General features: G+C 43.3%; 1 protein-coding gene across 5 annotated transcripts in view; it reads right to left on the bottom strand.

Annotated features, from left to right (window-relative positions):
- The window catches only part of celsr2 (cadherin, EGF LAG seven-pass G-type receptor 2), a 229,031-nt gene extending 224,498 nt beyond the window's left edge, over positions 1 to 4,533 (bottom strand). For all 5 annotated transcript variants that reach the window (XM_068007462.1, XM_068007464.1, XM_068007463.1 and 2 more), the window contains exon 1: positions 704 to 4,533. In XM_068007462.1, coding sequence (XP_067863563.1) covers positions 704 to 4,325 — 3,622 coding nt within the window. In that variant the 5' untranslated portion in view covers positions 4,326 to 4,533. The remainder of the gene's footprint in view (positions 1 to 703) is intronic.
- Positions 4,534 to 17,999: the final 13,466 nt, after the last annotated feature.

A 17,999-nucleotide genomic window follows, 5' to 3' on the forward strand; every position in this document is an offset into this window, starting at 1 on the left:
TCTAGCTCTACTCTACTGTTTGGTTTGATTTAAGTCAAGGATTATTGCACAGCATGGAACCAACAGTGTAAAACATATCTGACCTATAGCCTTCTTATCTCACCATACTCTTAAAATAAAGTTAAAACTGGGACATCAGTTCTGAATAGAATAGCTCAGATTCCATCAATTTAACAAATCACACTGATAACATTAAAAACCTTCCATGTAATAGACTGCCTTTAGTAGAATGTAAAGACTAAGCAAAGATATTTTACCAGAAATGAAACTTGTTGGAAAAATTCAGTAACAAGTAGATTACTTTCATAATAGTTTAGGATGAGGGTACCATACCTAAAACCACCCTTCTGTGTTCTGCATGGTCTCCAAAATAGCCTTAACAAAGAGAGTAACCTTAAAAATAAATGCTGTTCAGATTTCTAATTTGACATGTTTTAGAAACATGCAACTTTTTAAAAACGCATTGAAATTGTGTTTTGAAATCTGGAGCACTTTCTCCACTATGTAAATTGGCAGTATATAGGTTTTACTAGTTTTTAATCCCATTGAAAACAATGGGAATGCAAGAAGGTAACAAACACAGGATCAAAATGTTTGTTTTCCTACACTCTCTTTCACTCATTGTTTGTAATGGGAGTTTGCAAACACATGTGTTAATAGTCCTGACCCAGGTTAAACAAAGATAAACCGCAAGTCACCTTACCTGACACAGAAACTCTCATGATTGCTTCAAGTGGCCTGTTGTTGTCCAGAGCCTGACTCAAGCTTAATTCCCCCGTGGTTTGATTAAGAATGACCAGATTTAATTCATTTCCATGGTCAAAGCTGTAATGAAGAGTATCAGAGATATCTGGGTCATGAGCTGGAATTCTGCCAATTACCCCAGTAGGAAAACTGCTAGATTTGTTAGTGATGTAGTTGTTGAAAATGATATCAAAATTTTTCAGCACAGGGATATTGTCATTTTTATCCAATAGACGGATATGAACTGTGGCTCTGCTGACAAGAGGCGCTGATGTAGCTTGAACTACAATAATGTATTCCGACTTATCTTCATAATCCAAATCCATAAGAGCCGTCAACTCTCCAGAAAAGATATCCAGTTGGAAAACTTCAGGAATATTCCCCTCCACAATTTGATACATGATTTGTGCATTTGTACCTTCATCTGGGTCTGTGGCAGTGATTCGGGCCACCACTAGTCCTATTGGGCTGTTTTCATCCACAAAAATATCAAACTCATCCTTTTCAAAAACTGGAGGGTTGTCGTTAACATCCAACACTGAAACCTGGACATCTATTGGAGTCCTCATTGCAGGAATACCTTTGTCCACTGCAAAAGCCTTTAGATTGTATACTGGAACATTCTCTCTATCGAGCCTGCGCAGGGTTCTAACAATCCCAGAGGTGGTTTCAATGATGAAGTCCCCATCTCCATCATCCCCACCTTGGAATGTGTAAAACACTCTACCATTCAATCCAGAATCACGGTCAGTAGCAGATATCTGAAGGACACTTGTGAATGTAGGGACGTCTTCATATACTGACCCTTGATAATGGTCTCTCAGGAACTGAGGTGCATTGTCATTTACATCATTAACTAGAATTTCAAGATATGTGGTGTCAGATTTCTGAGGAATTCCATTGTCTTTTGCAGTAATTGCCAAAGTGTATGATACTTGGTCTTCATAGTCAAGGTCCATTAGTGTTGTAACTGCACCTGAATCAGGTTCAATCTTAAACTGAGGAATGCTGTCTTCCATGAAATAAGTAATTCTGGCATTTTCACCAGTATCTTCATCAGTTGCACTTATAATTACCACTGTTGTACCAACAGGCCTATCTTCATTGATATTAACTGTATAATGAGAACTCTGAAATACTGGTCTGTGTGTATTTGCATCTGTAACATTAATGAACACCTGAACTGTGTCGAATCTTGTCCCATCACTGGCTGTTACAGTTAGTATGTACTGTCTCTCCAGTTTGTAATCCAGTGGTAAGGCCAAGGTTATCAGGCCACCTCCACTTTGGCTGGTTATTGAAAAGCGGTTTCGAGTATTACCACTGGAGATCTGATATGTAACGACACTGTTGACGTCCCTGTCTATTGCAGATACAGTCACCACACTGGATCCTACAGCCGCATCTTCATTCAGTCTTATCTGATAAAATTTCTGACTAAATTCAGGATTATTATCATTCACATCCAGTACAGTGATGCTGACACTAGCTGACGATGACATTGAAGGTGACCCCTGGTCCCTCGCTTCTACACCAAAACTGTAAAAATCCGTTGTCTCCCTATCTAATTCTGAACCAACCACAATCCATCCAGTGTTGTTGTTGATGGAGAAAGGGAAGTCGGGGGATGTATTTATTAACCTGTATTCCAAACGAGAATTGTTCCCTGAATCCGCATCGATTGCCTGCACATGAATAATTGAGTAACCTATTGGCACATTCTCCAGTACTGTAGACTGAAAAGGGGTACTGACAAATATGGGCGCATTGTCATTCACATCAACCACTTGCACTGTCACTAACCCAGTGATGTTTGACAATGGGGGCCTTCCACCATCCTGTGCCCTGATTCTTAGAGTGTATTCCTTGTTCATCTCATAGTCCAACTGACTGACAACATCTATGCTACCACTTTGGGCATCAATGTAAAACTGCCCACGGGTGTTGCCGCTCATGATGCTGTAATGAACTAATGCATTGTTCCCCTTGTCACGATCAGAGGCTGTGACCTGCAGAACCTTTGTGTTAGGGGCAACATCTTCCAGAACTTGGATCACGTACCGTTTCTCACTAAACTGAGGGGTATTATCATTGTCATCCTCCACCGTTATATGGACTATAGCAGTGGAGCTTCGCGGACCAGGGTCTCTTCCTTGATCGTTAGCTTCTACTAATAACTGATAGGACTCCACAGTCTCTCTGTCTACAGGCCCTCTGGTCCTCATCACACCAGACCTATGGTCAATCTCAAATACCGCGTTCTCCCCCTCATTGTTGAGAATCTGATACAAGATGTTGGCATTAGGCGGAGCATCCCCATCCGTTGCCCTCACTGTTAGCACCTCGTAACCAATCTCCAAGTTCTCCCTCACACTTTCTTTGTACTCCTGCTGTTCAAACAAAGGGTCGTGGTCGTTGGAGTCACTGACAGTGACGGTGAGAGTTGCCATGGCTGTGCGCCTGGGGATTCCGTGGTCAACCGCGGTTACCCTGAACACATGGATGTCCTTGGTCTCCCGGTCCAGGGTCTCTGCGGTGGTGACAGCTCCAGTAGCCGGATCGATGACAAACAAACTGTTCGACCTGCTGTCGAAGAGGGCATCCATCGAATACTCCACCCTTCCAGCCTCACCCTCGTCGGGGTCTACAGCCTTGACGGAGATCACCCTGGTTCCTGGTGGCTTGTTCTCTGGAACTGACACTTGGTAGATGGGTGGCTGGAACTGAGGACCTGTATTCACATTTCTCTTGCGTCTTTTATTCCCGGCTCCATCGCCGCTCAGTCGTAACTGTTTTAAGTAACTTTCTCTTAAAGACCCCACGCCCAATTTCAGCTCAATCTCGATATCTTCCAAGGTGCCGCCATGTCTCCTTTCAGCTTTCGATTTGAAAGTTGAGCACCCGCGGCAACGAACCTGCACTCCGATTAAAGCACCCGGCTCAAGGCAGAGCCTCTCGGGTGCAAACAACTGCCCGCTCCGGGAGAGGACGAATCGGTTTCTCACCACCTGACAGCGCAAGGTGTCGCAGGTCCGCTGAGAAGCAGGTAGAAGGTCCCCGATGTCGAGCAGCGGTTCGCCGGCGGGGAAGCAAGAAGTTGTTGGGAGAGCGGAGCCCCGCAAGGCGCTGACAATCTCCAAATCCGCCCCGCCGCTGCGCCGCGCCTTCCGCCGGTATTTGGTGAAACAGTTCTGCCCGTGGACGTGGACATCCAGGCGGGTGGAGATGTAACTGGAAAGATCCCAAACCTGCCCGGCGCCCGCTCGGTGACATTGTCTGGTTAGGTGAATAGTGAATGGGTTGGTGGGGAGGCCGGCGCACTGCAGGCGGTGGGAGACCCGGACCGTACCCGCAGCCCAGTCAATTTCCAAGTATCTACTGGTGAATTTCGGCGCAGAGACCCGATGGATAACACAGGTCCGATCTGTGGCTAGATCCGCCACTAAAGTCCCTGGCTTTGAGTGTTCAGAGAGGTGGACGCTAAAACACTCCAACAAAGGGGTGTTAAACAACAAGCAGGTCACCAGAGTCCAGTTCAGCACAGTCACTTCCATTCTTGGCTCAATGTAACGCTGTCCCATCTCCACTGCTGCTGCTGCTCCATCAAACTTCCCTCTTCCTCCGTCTGCTCTGCTCTCGTGGGTTTTTTTATGATTAGCCACTGCGTTTTCCCATTCTCCTGTTTTTAAGCTCTGTCGGCCGGCACATCATCACACGGATCGGATCCCATCCCCACAGCAACACTCCTCGGCCCCGTTTGTGTTAAATGATCGCACAAAATGGCTCCGTCTGCGTCCTGGCGGGGGTTTCAATTAGCATAAACCTGCTCAAACAAGGCGAATTCAGCCGGCAGAAAGAGAGGACAGAACAACACTTAAAAGGGCAATGCCCTTCCTAAATGTTGTGCTCTGGTCTGGCTCTGATCCGGCAGAATTGCCCTTGGTAGGAGCGTACAAATATAATGCAATTTTTAATAAAGTGCTGGTGTTTATTAGATCTCTCGTCCGAGCCTTGGGTTTGGTTAATAACTAGCAAGTGTTTTAATACTGCAGTACGTCATCTCCAGTATAACTGTAACTCCTAGAGTTAACAATGATTTGGAAAGGCGACCGGATTCGTCAATAAACAAGTTATTCCAATAACTTTTTAAAAAAGCATTTATAGAACTATGCAAAAGGAAGTAACGCAATTTGTTTCCTCCACAGTAAACCCAGGAAGGAAGAATGCGTCTCTCTCCACATCCTAGTGTCAAGATTAAATCAGACAATTTCTATAATTAGTTTTAGTGATAATTTTGGAGGCCGGTTTAGCAGGAGTGAGCTTACTGTTTATTTTGTAACCTGTTGGGTTATATCGCCAACAGAAAGAATACGTTAAAATAGTTATTTAAATTAACAATTATCTTATTTGCTTGGAGAATTGTTTCACCGTGAAATTGCTAGGCTGTTTCTATTCGTTGCTTATAGAAAACACAGTGAACTCTATTAATCTATATGCCTGATTCAGCAGGGAGTGACAAAAGAGGAAATAACACGATCTAAAGGAAGATGTGGCCTGAATGAACATTTGGCTCTTTTCTCTTTCCCACTTATGATTAAATCGTAATATTTGTGAGAAATTTAAAAGCTATATTGTGATATGATTTCCACTGGGGAAAAAAACAATAGTAGACACAAAATTACTGGTGTCCCCATGGAATTGCGGTTCAAATCTATTTCGCTCTATAGTTCTGACTAGTTGCAATGTTGCAGTATTTGTAAACGAATGCCATTATTAGAGCGGGACCCGAAGTTGTGATCTTCTTTGTTTCAAATCCGCAGTGACAGATTGGTCACGTTATCAGCGTTCGTTTTGTGACCGGTCCTCACTGAGGGTTCTATAGACAGGAGGGTAGGGTTTACAGCGATGAGGGTCAATTCTGCTGCAGGACACGCCGGCACCTGCTAAATCCCAGCACCATCTGCACACATGTAGCTGGAAGTCAAGTAAAAGAAAACATTACCTGAGATGGCATAAGCTTGCAAAACAGGTAATTATAAAACAAACAAGCAGGTGTGTGGCAACAAAAGGTGATCCGTGGATGTTGTCCAGTTGCATCTGTCCCGCAGCCCTCACAACGAGAGACCGCCACTTTGTGAAGATCTCACTGCAGCCGACTCATAAATAGATTTTATCGAGTTGCTTGCAAGACGATCTGGATGAGAGGATGGCACTGGACGTCGGCTACAGGGGAATGGGTGGAGCTGAGTACTGGACTCCGTGAAGCAGCCCCGTGACACAACTGGTTTTCGTTGTTCCCACATGTCCCAGCAAATCGTACCCACCCGCCCCTCCCAAATTCAAACAATTCCGAAGTACTTAAATATTACCAAGTTTTATATTCCAACCTAAGCCATACAAAAGAAGCTCGTTATCATAATGTGCTTGTGTCTGTTCTCAAGGAGCTCCCATAACTTGGAATCTCGTTGACGAAGGAGGAAAGCTCCGAAAGCTTGTGATTTAAAATAAAACTGTTGGACTATAACCTGGTGTTGTGCAAGTCCTTACATTTGTCCACCCCAATCCATCACCGGCATCTCCACATCATTGCAGTTTGAACACGGTATTTTTGATTACCAAACTTTAAAAAAAACAGTGCAGTATGGAATATTAAATCTCACCCGTCCACTTAACTGACTTTGCAGTTTGTGTTATACAAGCGAAATAACTGCAGATGATATCCAGTACCCGAAATGGTTAGTAGCGCATTGGCTGTTACCGTGTACCACACAATTGAACAAAAAGTAACCGATCCGAGTTTCCGCACCATGCCCCTTTAAACATGCGCCACTTCTACATCTAAAACCAGCTCTGAACGGAATATAAGAGCAGTTAACCCACGGAGCAGTTTCTTTTAAACACCCAGTTGGTCTGATTATGTGCGATATGTTGCCGATATCAATAGGGAGTCATCTTTATTCCTCTTTTAGTATGGCTGTGTCATGTCAAATCCCCCCACTCAGCTTCTATTGATATTCCACAACAGAACATCACTCCAGTTTGGAATTGTTCATTCGTTAGTTTATTTACAAGGCCGATAGCAGAAGAAGCTCATCCCATTTTATGACTGACTGTCCGTTGACTTTCACAATTGAAGATGAGCTGGTAGAATACTAAGATGTAGGACTAAGCACATAATAAATATTAATATAATCTATGGATTAAATAGCTCGTTCATCCCTTGCAATTTAACCATTCTGCGCACATGCGGGGTGGTTTTCGACTGTGTGATCTGCGAACAACTGTAATTTCTGTTTAGCTTTGATTTATTTGTGTGTTACCCACCAATCTTGACATGTAAGAGCTTGTGAGATAGATATTGTTTACTCGCAGCCAACCCTTAAATCTGGGTTTAAATAAAAACAATTCCAGTCGTTTAGGTAACTAACGAATCAGAACGTGATATTTGGTGGAACAAATAGATGATTCGTTATTGCATTTATTTTTTTCTGTGACAAGATGATCAGGTTTTCCAGCATCAAATTGTTCAAGTATGTAATTCGATAGAACTGAATTCAGAGCATCATAGATTTGGCTCAATATTCCGATCGCATCACCCCGAGAATCAATTAAGAATAGCATTGCCATTTACATGTTAGCACAAAAATGCTACGAGAAGCTTTCCCGTTGTTGAACATACAGTACAGGCGAGTGTATGCGATGCTGTTAACGGAGTATATTTCAAATGCAGTGAACGGTTACAATTATCTTAAGTCTTACACGCAAACTGGGAGTTCTTTAGCGTTCAGTTACCGCTGCACGATCCGTCCACACGGAAGGCACAAAACATGAACAGGCAGCCCATGCACGGTCATTGGCAGACAATTCCAAATGTCGTATTGTTTACTATAGTGAGCACAATGTTTCATTAATTGACGTTATACATTTTAGTTGTCACGTCTTATGAGCAAATACACAGCCCGGAATTATTATTTCAACACAATGCAGAGTACAATGCATTAGTTTCACACTCATATTATAACTCGGACATTAAAGCCGCAGACTGTGTTTTCCTGGGATTCCGGGCATCACAAAGTCCAGACTTCGTTAAATTCACCATTGACATATATGCTATGTAATTGCAGCCCATGTTTTAAGCTGCCGTTGTACTGACACTCAATTAATTTCTGCTTCCACACAAAGTAATTACCGCTTTCACGCAAATGAAACAGTGCAACTCGACTCCCTACAAGTCCTCGATCCGGGGGAAGATACCCCACATCGAGTAGGATGTCAAATCTGCTTTAAAACGTACTTAAGGGACCTTTATATCTACACATCCTTAAAAGGTACACTCTGGCGGGCGCTCTCTAAACACAATTTTAATGTCTGGGAGCGAAGCGTATGAGTAGAACTCTGTCCTCTTCTCGTGACCTTGTTTGGGAGCCGGGCAGTACTGGCTGGCTGGAACCGAGACCCAGATTATAAATCCATCCTTAAATAATGTAGGTCTGATGTTCATTTTCAATGATGGCTATTTCCTCCAGAAGGTCTAAAGCCAATAGTAATCGTTAGCAAAGGGTGTAGTGTACCATGCATTCGATCTCAAATTGGGGTTCACAATGCGCCCGATTTGTAATTACTATTGTTACTGTGATATATTCATTACAAATTGTATTAGTTTTACAGTTTGCCACTGCCTTGCTCATTTTGGTGTGGATTCAGAAATTGGCTGGTCTTTTTCTTCTTCACACATTAAATAAAAACAGCGACACCACATGGCTGCTTGCAACGCCGCCCATGTGCTTCAAGAAACCGGTGGGTGGTGCAGCGGTTATGGTACCAGGTCAGCAACAAAGGAGTGGTAAGTGCAGATCCCACTATAACAAGTTGTGAGATTGAATTCAATAATTCCTGGGCCAGGAAAATATGACCATGAAAGTTGCCAAATTGTGGCAAAAACCCAACTGGTTCACTAATGTCCTTCAAGATGGGAATTGCCACCCTGGGTGAAGTGTTCTCTGGGTTCTACAATCAATGTTCAAGAAGACAACCCACCAGCAACTTCTGAAGGCAACTAGGGGTGGGCAATAAACATGCCCTTACAAAACGATAACATTTCCAGGTGCTGAGATCAAACACAATGAAAAATGAGGGTACATGTTGGAAACCTACAGTGCTTATCCACAAAGCCTAAATAATTGACAAACTGTAAAGTACTGATGGTAAATGTTGTATCCAGCAAATTTAATATATTTTCTGCTTTTAGTATCGATATAAATACAACTGTAGCTCAAAATAGAAGCAGAGATGAAGCTGTCTCACTGTGGATTTAAGGCGATGTGGACCATAGTAAAATAATGATGTTGGAGAAGATAAAACATCAGCCCTGAATTTCCATGGGGGTTCTCCCATTGCCCCTTCCTAACTTCGGCAGGAGATGGGCAGAAGCCCTGGAGAACAGGTGTAAATGGCCATTTTTATCTTTTTATGTCATTTCTCTGAAAGTTCTGCCAAACTCCCATCAAAGTTAAAGCGGGAGATTGAAACAACCCGTGCTGAAACTCAGGGCCATAATATGTAAGCAGTTCAAAAACAATGATTCTGTGAACACAGGCTCATGAATGTGATTAAAGGGATCATTTCAACTGGTTAGCTTGGGGTTCCTGTTCATTGGTGGCAGGGTGGTTGCAAAGTGAATACTTGTTATCTATCGTGGGATATTCACTGATAAGCCTCAGTTGGAATATTGTGTACAATTCTGGGCACCACACTGTAGGACGGATGTCAAGGCCTTGGAGAGGGTGCACAGGAGGTTTAACAAGATGATACCAGGGATGAGGGATTTCAGTTGCATGGAGAGATTGGAGAAGCTGGGATTGTTCTTTTTAGAGCAGAGAAGATTAAGGAGAGACCTGATAGGATAGAAGTGTTCAAAATAATGAGGGGTTTTGATCGAGCAAATAGGGAGAAACTGTTCCCTTTGGCAAGTGGGTCGGTAACCAGAGGTCATAGATTTAAAATAATTGTCAAAAGAACTAGAGGGGAAATTAGGAGAATTTTTTTCACCCAGAGGGTTGTTAAGATCTGGAACGCACTACCTGAAAGGATGATGGAAGCAGATTCCATAGGAACTTTCAAATGGCAATTGGTACTTGAAGAGGACAAATTTGTAGGGTTATGGGGAAAAAGCTGGGGTGTGGGACCAAATTGTACAGCTCTTTCAAAGAGCCGGCACAGGCACAATGGGCCAAATGGCATCCTTCTGTGCTGTAAGTTTCTATGATTCAATAGCTTGCAAATGAAAGCAGAACAGCTGCTGGTGATTAACCATTCTGTCTGTTGTGTTGTGTTCCTATAACAATTAGAAATGATCCCTACAGGATATTGTCTTACAGCAGGTGAACAATGCAGCAAGGAGTATAGAATAATAAACAAAGCTTGCCCGAAGGCCCAGTGTGTAAGAGGATCACTTGGTGCAGTAAAGAGCCATACAGACCAGAAAGTCTCAAGTTCAGTCCACAGTTTGTATTGAGTTAGCTGATCTAAGCAAGACAATGATTGAGATACTGCAACAACGGAGGTCCAGAAAACAATTAGCCAGAGGTCCTGCTCTTGATTGTTAACCAGTGAATCCCACTGTAAAGTGACATCAGGTGAGAATGTATTACCAGAACATTTTTGGAACCAACAAAGTCATACTCTGGCCAGAATCAGAATCTTCAGGAGAGAAGAAAAGAAATGTGGGGAAAAAGTAAGATTGTTTATTGTAAAATAAATTGAAAGGCATTTGAATATTTTCTTTTTGGACTCTCCAAAGAATTGGTAAAGGTGCATGCAGCTGACCCATATGAAGTGGAAGGTCCAGTTCGATTGTTGTGCTGAGTTGGGTGATTACAGCTGGGATGGCACTACAATTCAATAGTCCTGGGCAAAGAAGGGGACAATCAGCCAGAGGACCCACTCCTGCTTGTTATCTATGTGTGTAATTCAAGTAGGGATAGGATCAAGCTTGGCTCTGATCCCCCTCACTATTAAACAACCTAACTTGCTATGCTCATTCATGATTGAAGACCACTACAGCTATTAGTGCTCATCGTTCTTCATCCCAGAAGCAGTCAGTAAAAGAAGGGAGGAAATGGAATATTTATGTAATGGACAATCCTTTTGATGAACCAACACTTTTATAATTCTGCAAACAAAAATAAATACTCTACGACACTCTACAGTTGTCATGTTCTGTGAGTGAACCCTGACAAAGTGCACTTCATATTTCTGAATAATTCAAGTTCTTCTATTCATCAGGCCTGTAAGCACCTTCGTGCAAACTGTACGTGGCAGTGGTTGAAACATAATCTTCAGTAAGCATCATGTCTACAGGGCTCTGCACGTGCTGTAAATTTATATAGCTGCTCTCTAAAATGGCTGAAGAGCTCAATTACTTTAAATTTATTACAAATCTAAATGAGAGTAGAGAAAGAAAGAACTTTTATTTATGTAGCACCTTTCACAACCACTGGATGTCTCAAAGCACTTTGCAGCCAATGAAGTACTGTGTAATGTAGGGAACTACAGCACCCAATTTACACACAGCAAGGTGACACAATATACCAGATAATCTGTATTAGTGATTGATTGAAAGATAAATGTTGGCCAGAACACCTAGAGAACTCACCTGTTCTTCTTCAAATAGTGCCATGAGACTCTTTACATCCACCTGAGGCCAAACGAAGACTCTGTTTAATGTTTCATCCAAAAGATGGTACCTCCGAGCATTCCTTCACTACTACACTGAAGTGTCATCCTTGATTATGTGAGACTTGAACCCACAACTTACAGACTTAAACACAAAAGTAGTACCGCTGAGCCAAGGCTGACACCTGTAACATAGTAAGAGTGTATTCTAGACTAGTTTTTACCTCTTTTGTCACTGGGAGCACATTTATGCAGAAATGCTTCTTTTAAGCGTGAATATTTTTTAGAATAAAACATCCTTAGGCAAAATTGATCTATCATCCAATATTTAACACATATTGTTAAATTCTCAGAAATGTGGTAGAATGAGTAGCTTTGAACTGGCCTTGCCCTCTCCAGTTGTATACTCCGCTCCAAAGATAGTTTTGCATCTTGCATCTTGAAATAAGGCAAACTGGGAACTAACATTATAATTACCATAGATATTACAAATTTATTTAAAAAACAATAAAACATGCACCAGACCTCTAACGGGTGCTACTATCCATTTACTATTATAAACAATTTTACAACACCAAGTTATAGTCCAGCAATTTTATTTTAAATTCACAAGCTTTCGGAGGCTACCTCCTTCCTCAGGTGAACGATGTGGAAATGAAGTCCTCGAAATGAAGTCGCATTTATAATTCACAGAACAATGCTTGGTGATAACAGACAGTTTTTTCAACTGCCCGTTGTCAAGGCAATCAGTGTGCAGACATGCCAGATCATCGACACAGATACCACCATCACACGAGAGGACACCACCCACCAGGTGCATGGTTCATACTCCTGTGACTCGGCCAACGTTGTCTACCTCATACGTTGCAGGAAAGGATGCCCCAGAGCATGGTACATTGGCGAGACCATGCAGACACTGCGACAACGGATGAACGGACACCGCGCAACAATCGCAAAAGAGGAGGGTTCCCTCCCAGTCGGGGAGCACTTCAGCAGTCAAGGACATTCAGCCACCGACCTTCGGGTAAGCGTACTCCAAGGCGGCCTTCGAGACACACGACAACGCAAAATCGTCGAGCAGAAATTGATAGCCAAGTTCCGCACCCATGAGGACGGCCTCAACCGGGATCTTGGGTTCATGTCACGCTACACGTTACCCCACCAGCGAACAAATGTTATCTGTTTTTAATATAACGGGTCAGTTGCTGTCTTTTCTATGTTTCTACCTCTCTATCTCTGTTTTTTGGTTTTTTTTTGTTTGTTGTTTTTTTTGGTGATTTGTATATTCTGAGACCTGGCAGGTAATACCTGTCTGTCTGCACACTGATTGCCTTGACAACGGGCAGTTGAAAAAACTGTCTGTTATCACCAAGCATTGTTCTGTGAATTATAAATGCGACTTCATTTCGAGGACTTAATTTCCACATCGTTCACCTGAGGAAGGAGGAAGCCTCCGAAAGCTTGTGAATTTAAAATAAAATTGCTGGACTATAACTTGGTGTTGTAAAATTGTTTACAATTGTCAACCCCAGTCCATCACCGGCATCTCCACATCATTTACTATTAGGAAGAGTCATGTTTCACATCTATTGTAGCTGCCTAAAGTTGGGTGGGGGTCGGGGGGGGGGGGGAATAGTAATACACTGCAGGTGCTGGAAATCTGAAATAAAAATAGAAAACGCTGGAAACACTCAGCAGGTAAGGCAACGTGTGCTGAGAGGAGAGTGCAATGACCTTTCATCATTAACCTGAAATGTTAACCCTACTCTCTCCACAGATACTCCCTGACCTGCTGAGTGTTTCCAGCACTTTCTGTTTCTATTGTAGTTGCCTATTGTTCCCCCATTCTTAAAACCTGCACACATCACTGCTGAAAAGTTTGTTCTAACAAAGAGCCTACACCTGAAATGTTCATCAGGGTATAGATTGGACACTGATAACAACTTTCTGATTTATTTGGGAAGGTTCCCTTTGCTTTTATTGGTACATTTTTGCTTATGTTGAGCTTCTTATAGTTTGATTGGACCATACATTTCTTTCTTATATTAGCGGTGCCCTAAAAGGGCACTTGTTGTGCTGATTCTTGTTTGGTAACCCTGGGGCAAATCAGTGTCACCCTCATTGGTCCATCATAATAGGCCTACATCTGAAACGTTAATCCAACTTTTCTTTTACAGATGCTGATGAAACTGCTGTGTATTTCCAGCAGTTTAATCAAAGACCTCCAGCATTTACAGTTTTTTAAAATCTCCTTTCAGTAGAATACTGTCAAAGTACTGCATTATTATTTCAAAAGCAAAATACTGGGACCCGTCACTCCGCGGCACCCTCTCCTCTCTTCCATCACCCCCAACGCCCGCTCTCCTTCCCACGGCACCTTTCCGTGCGAGCGCAGGAGGTGCAACACCTGCCCTTTCACCTCCTTCCTTCCTACTTTCCAGGGCCCCATACACTCCTTCCAGGTGAAACAGTGATTTACTTGTACTTCTTTCAATTTAGTAGACTGTATTCGCTGCTCACGATGCGTTCTTCTCTACATTGGCGAGACCAAATGCAGATTGGGTGATCGCCTTGCTGAACACCTCCGCTCCCCATGACCCTGATCTTCCAGTTGCTTGCCATTTTAATTCTCCATCCCACTCCCACTCTGACCTCTCTGTCCTTGGTCTCCTACACTGTTCCAATGAAGCTCAACGGAAGTTAGAGGAACAGCACCTCATCTTTTGATTAGGTTCTTCACAACCTTTTGGACTCAACATTGATTTCAATAACTTCAGATCATAGAATCATATAGAAATCATAGAAAGTTACGGCACATTCGGCCCATCGTGTCCATGCCGGCCGAAAAAGAGCTATCCAGCTTAATCCCACTTTCTAGCACTTGGTCCATAGCCCTGTAGGCTACGGTACTTCAGGTGCTCATCCAAGTACTTTTTAAATGAGTTGAGGGTTTCTGCCTCTACCACCCTTTTAAGCAGTGAGTCTCAGACCCCCAACCACCCTCTTGGTGAAAAAATTCTCTTCAGCCCTCCTCTAATCCTTCTACCAATTACTTTAAATCTATGCCCCCTGGCCACTGACCCCTCTGCTAAGGGAAATAGGTCCTCCCTATCCCCTGTATCTAGTCCTGTCATAATTTTGTAGACCTCAATTAAATCTCCCCTAAGCCTCCTTTGTTTCAAAGAAAACAACCCCAGCCTATCCAATCTTTTCTCAGAGCTAAAATTCTCCAGCCCTGGCAACACCCTCTTAAATCTTCTCTGTACCCTTTCTACTGCAATCACATCTTTCTTGTAATGTGGTGATCAAAACTGTACGCAGTACTCAAGCTGTGGCCTAACCAATGTTTTATACAGTTCTAGCATAACGTCCCTGCTCTTATATTGTATGCCTCGGCTAATAAATGAAAGTATCCCGTATGCCTTTTTAACCACCTTATCTACCTGTCCTGCCACCTTCAGGGATCTGTGGACATGCACTCAAAAGTCCCTTTGTTCCTCAGTATCCTCCCATTTATTATGTACTCCCTGATCATAACCACTACTCCCATTTTTTTGGACAGCAGGTGCTGGTAATGGTTCTGATGTTGCCATTTACAGCTCCTCTCAACCCATCTTTTGTTTCTTTACTTGTCCTATTATCACCCTCCTTGCCTTGCAGCATCATCCCTTTTGTCATTTGATCACTCCTGCTCTCCACCCTATCAGAGACCTTCCCTTTTGTTCTTTCCTCCCCTCCCCTTCCTCTCCCCCCCCACTTACCCGGGCTCTGTACTTGCTGAAAAACTGTTAAATCTTCAACTTCTTCCAGTTCTGATGAAAGGTCATCGACCTGAAACGTTAACTCTGTTTCTTTCTCCACAGCTGCTGCCTGACTTGTTGAGTATTTCCAGCATTTTCTGTTTTTATTGCATTATTATTATCATCTACAAAGTTCATCTATGTGGATGAATCATTTTCAGAAGCACAGTCCAGAAATACTTTCAAGATAAAGCAAACTGTATTAGATAGCTGACAACTGGACATCTCCATGGGAAAATAGGTAGCATAATAGGACTGTGTGATATGACACATAAGCTTGTTCTCACCTTTTAAGAACACACAATTCACACCTTCTGAAGCCTCTCTATTGTGATTGGCTCATTAATGGATGACTGATAATGCAAACCATAGGACAAACTTACACAAAGTCATTTGGGAGCACTGGGTTACACTGCAGCTGAAAATAAATCTTGGTTTTAAAGACAGCTTGCTTTTAACAAACATTTAAGAGCATAAGAACATAAGAAATAGGTGCAGGAGTAGGCCATATGGCCCTTCGAGCCTGCTCTGCCATTCAATAAGATCATGGCTGATCTTCGACCTCAACTCCACTTTCCCGCCGATCACCATAATCCCTGATTCCCCTAGTGTCCAAAAATCTATCTATCTCAGCTTTGAATATACTCAATGACTCAACATCCACAACCCTCTGGGGTAGAGAATTCCAAAGATTCACAACCCTCTGAGTGAAGAAATTCCTCCTCATCTCAGTCTTAAATGGCCGACCCCTTATCCTGCGACGATGACCCCTAGTTCTAGACTCTCCAGCCAGGGGAAACAATGTCTCAGCATCTACCCTATCAAGCCCCCACAGAATCTAATTTTTAAAAATTCGTTCATGGGATGTGGGCGTCGCTGGTGAGGCCAGCATTTATTGCCGATCCCTAATTGCCCTTGAGAAGGTGGTGGTAAGCTGCCTTCTCCACATCATTCTTGAACCGCTGCAGTGCATGTGGTGAAGGTTCCCTCACAGTGCTGTTAGGAAGGGAGTTTCAGGATTTTGACCCAGCGACGATGACGGAACGGCGATATATTTCCAAGTCAGGCTGGTGTGTGACTTGGAGGGGAACGTGCAGTTGGTGTTGTTCCCATGTACCTTCTGGGTGGTAGAGGTTGCGGGTTTGGGAGGTGCTGTCGAAGAAGCCTTGGTGAGTTACTGCAGTGCATCCTGTGGATGTTACACATTGCAGCCACTGTGCGCCGGTGGTGAAGGGAGTGAATGTTTAGGGTGGTGGATGGGGTGCCAATCAAGCGGGCTGCTATGTCCTGGATTGTGTCGAGCTTCTTGAGTGTAGTTGGAGCTGCACTCATCCAAGCAAGTGGAGAGTATTCCATCACATTCCTGACTTGTGCCTTGTAGATGGTGGAAAGGCTTTGGGGAGTCAGGAGGTGAGTCACTCGCCGCAGAATACCCAGCCTCTGACCTGCTCTTGCAGCCACAGTATTTATATGGCTGGTCCAGTTAAGTTTCTGGTCAATGGTGACCCCGAGGATGTTGATGGTGGGGGATTCGACGATGGTAATGCCGTTGAATGTCAAGGGGAGGTGGTTGGACTCTCTCTTGTTGGAGATGGTCATTGCCTGGCACTTGTCTGGCGCGAATGTTACTTGTCACTTATCAGCCCAAGCCTGGATGTTGTCCAGGTCTTGCTGCAGGCGGGCTTGGACTGCTTCATTATTTGAGGGGTTGCGATCTCATATGTTTCAATGAGATCACCTCTCATTCTTCTAAACTGCAGAGAGTATTGGCCCATTCTACTCAATCTCTCCTCATAGGATAACCCTCTCATCCCAGGAATCAACCTAGTGAACCTTAATTGCACCGCCTTTAAGGCAAGGACATCCTTCCTTAGATAAGGAGACCAAAACTGTACACAGTACTCCAGGTGAGGTCTCACCAAAGCTCTGTACAATTGTAAACAATTTTACAACACCAAGTTATAGTCCAGCAATTTTATTTTAAATTCACAAGCTTTCGGAGATTTTCTCCTTCCTCAGGCAAATGTTTGTCATTTGCCTGAGGAAGGAGAAAATCTCCGAAAGCTTGTGAATTTAAAATAAAATTGCTGGACTATAACTTGGTGTTGTAAAATTGTTTACAATTGTCAACCCCAGTCCATCACCGGCATCTCCACATCATGTACAATTGTAGTAAGACTTCCTTATTCTTGTACTCCAACCCCATTGCAATAAAGGCCAACATGCCATTTGCCTTCCTAATTGTTTGCTGTACCTGCATGCTATCTTTTTGTGTTGCTTGTACAAGGACACACAAATCTTTCTGAACACCAACATTTAATAGTTTCTTACCATTTAAAAAATACCCTGTTTTTCTATTCTTCCTACCAAAGTGAATAACCTCACATTTCAGGGGGAATCAGGGGGAAAACTCTCCAGTGGCTGGAGTCATACCTAGCACAAAGGAAGATGGTAGTGGTTGTTGGAGGCCAATCATCTCAGCCCCAGGACACTGCTGCAGGAGTTCCTCAGGGCAGTGTCCTAGGCCCAACCATCTTCAGCTGCTTCATCAGTGACCTTCCCTCCATCATAAGGTCAGAAATGGGGATGTTCGCTGATGATTGCACATTGTTCAGTTCCATTCGCAACGTCTCAAATAATGAAGCAGTCTGAGCCCGCATGCAGCAAGACCTGGACAACATCCAGGCTTGGGCTGATAAGTGGCAAGTAACATTCGCACCAGACAAGTGCCAGGCAATGACCATCTCCAACAAGAGAGAGTCTAACCACCTCCCCATGACA

This window comes from Heptranchias perlo, chromosome 27 (assembly GCF_035084215.1).
Source record: "Heptranchias perlo isolate sHepPer1 chromosome 27, sHepPer1.hap1, whole genome shotgun sequence".
Classification (NCBI taxonomy): Eukaryota; Metazoa; Chordata; class Chondrichthyes; order Hexanchiformes; family Hexanchidae; genus Heptranchias; species Heptranchias perlo.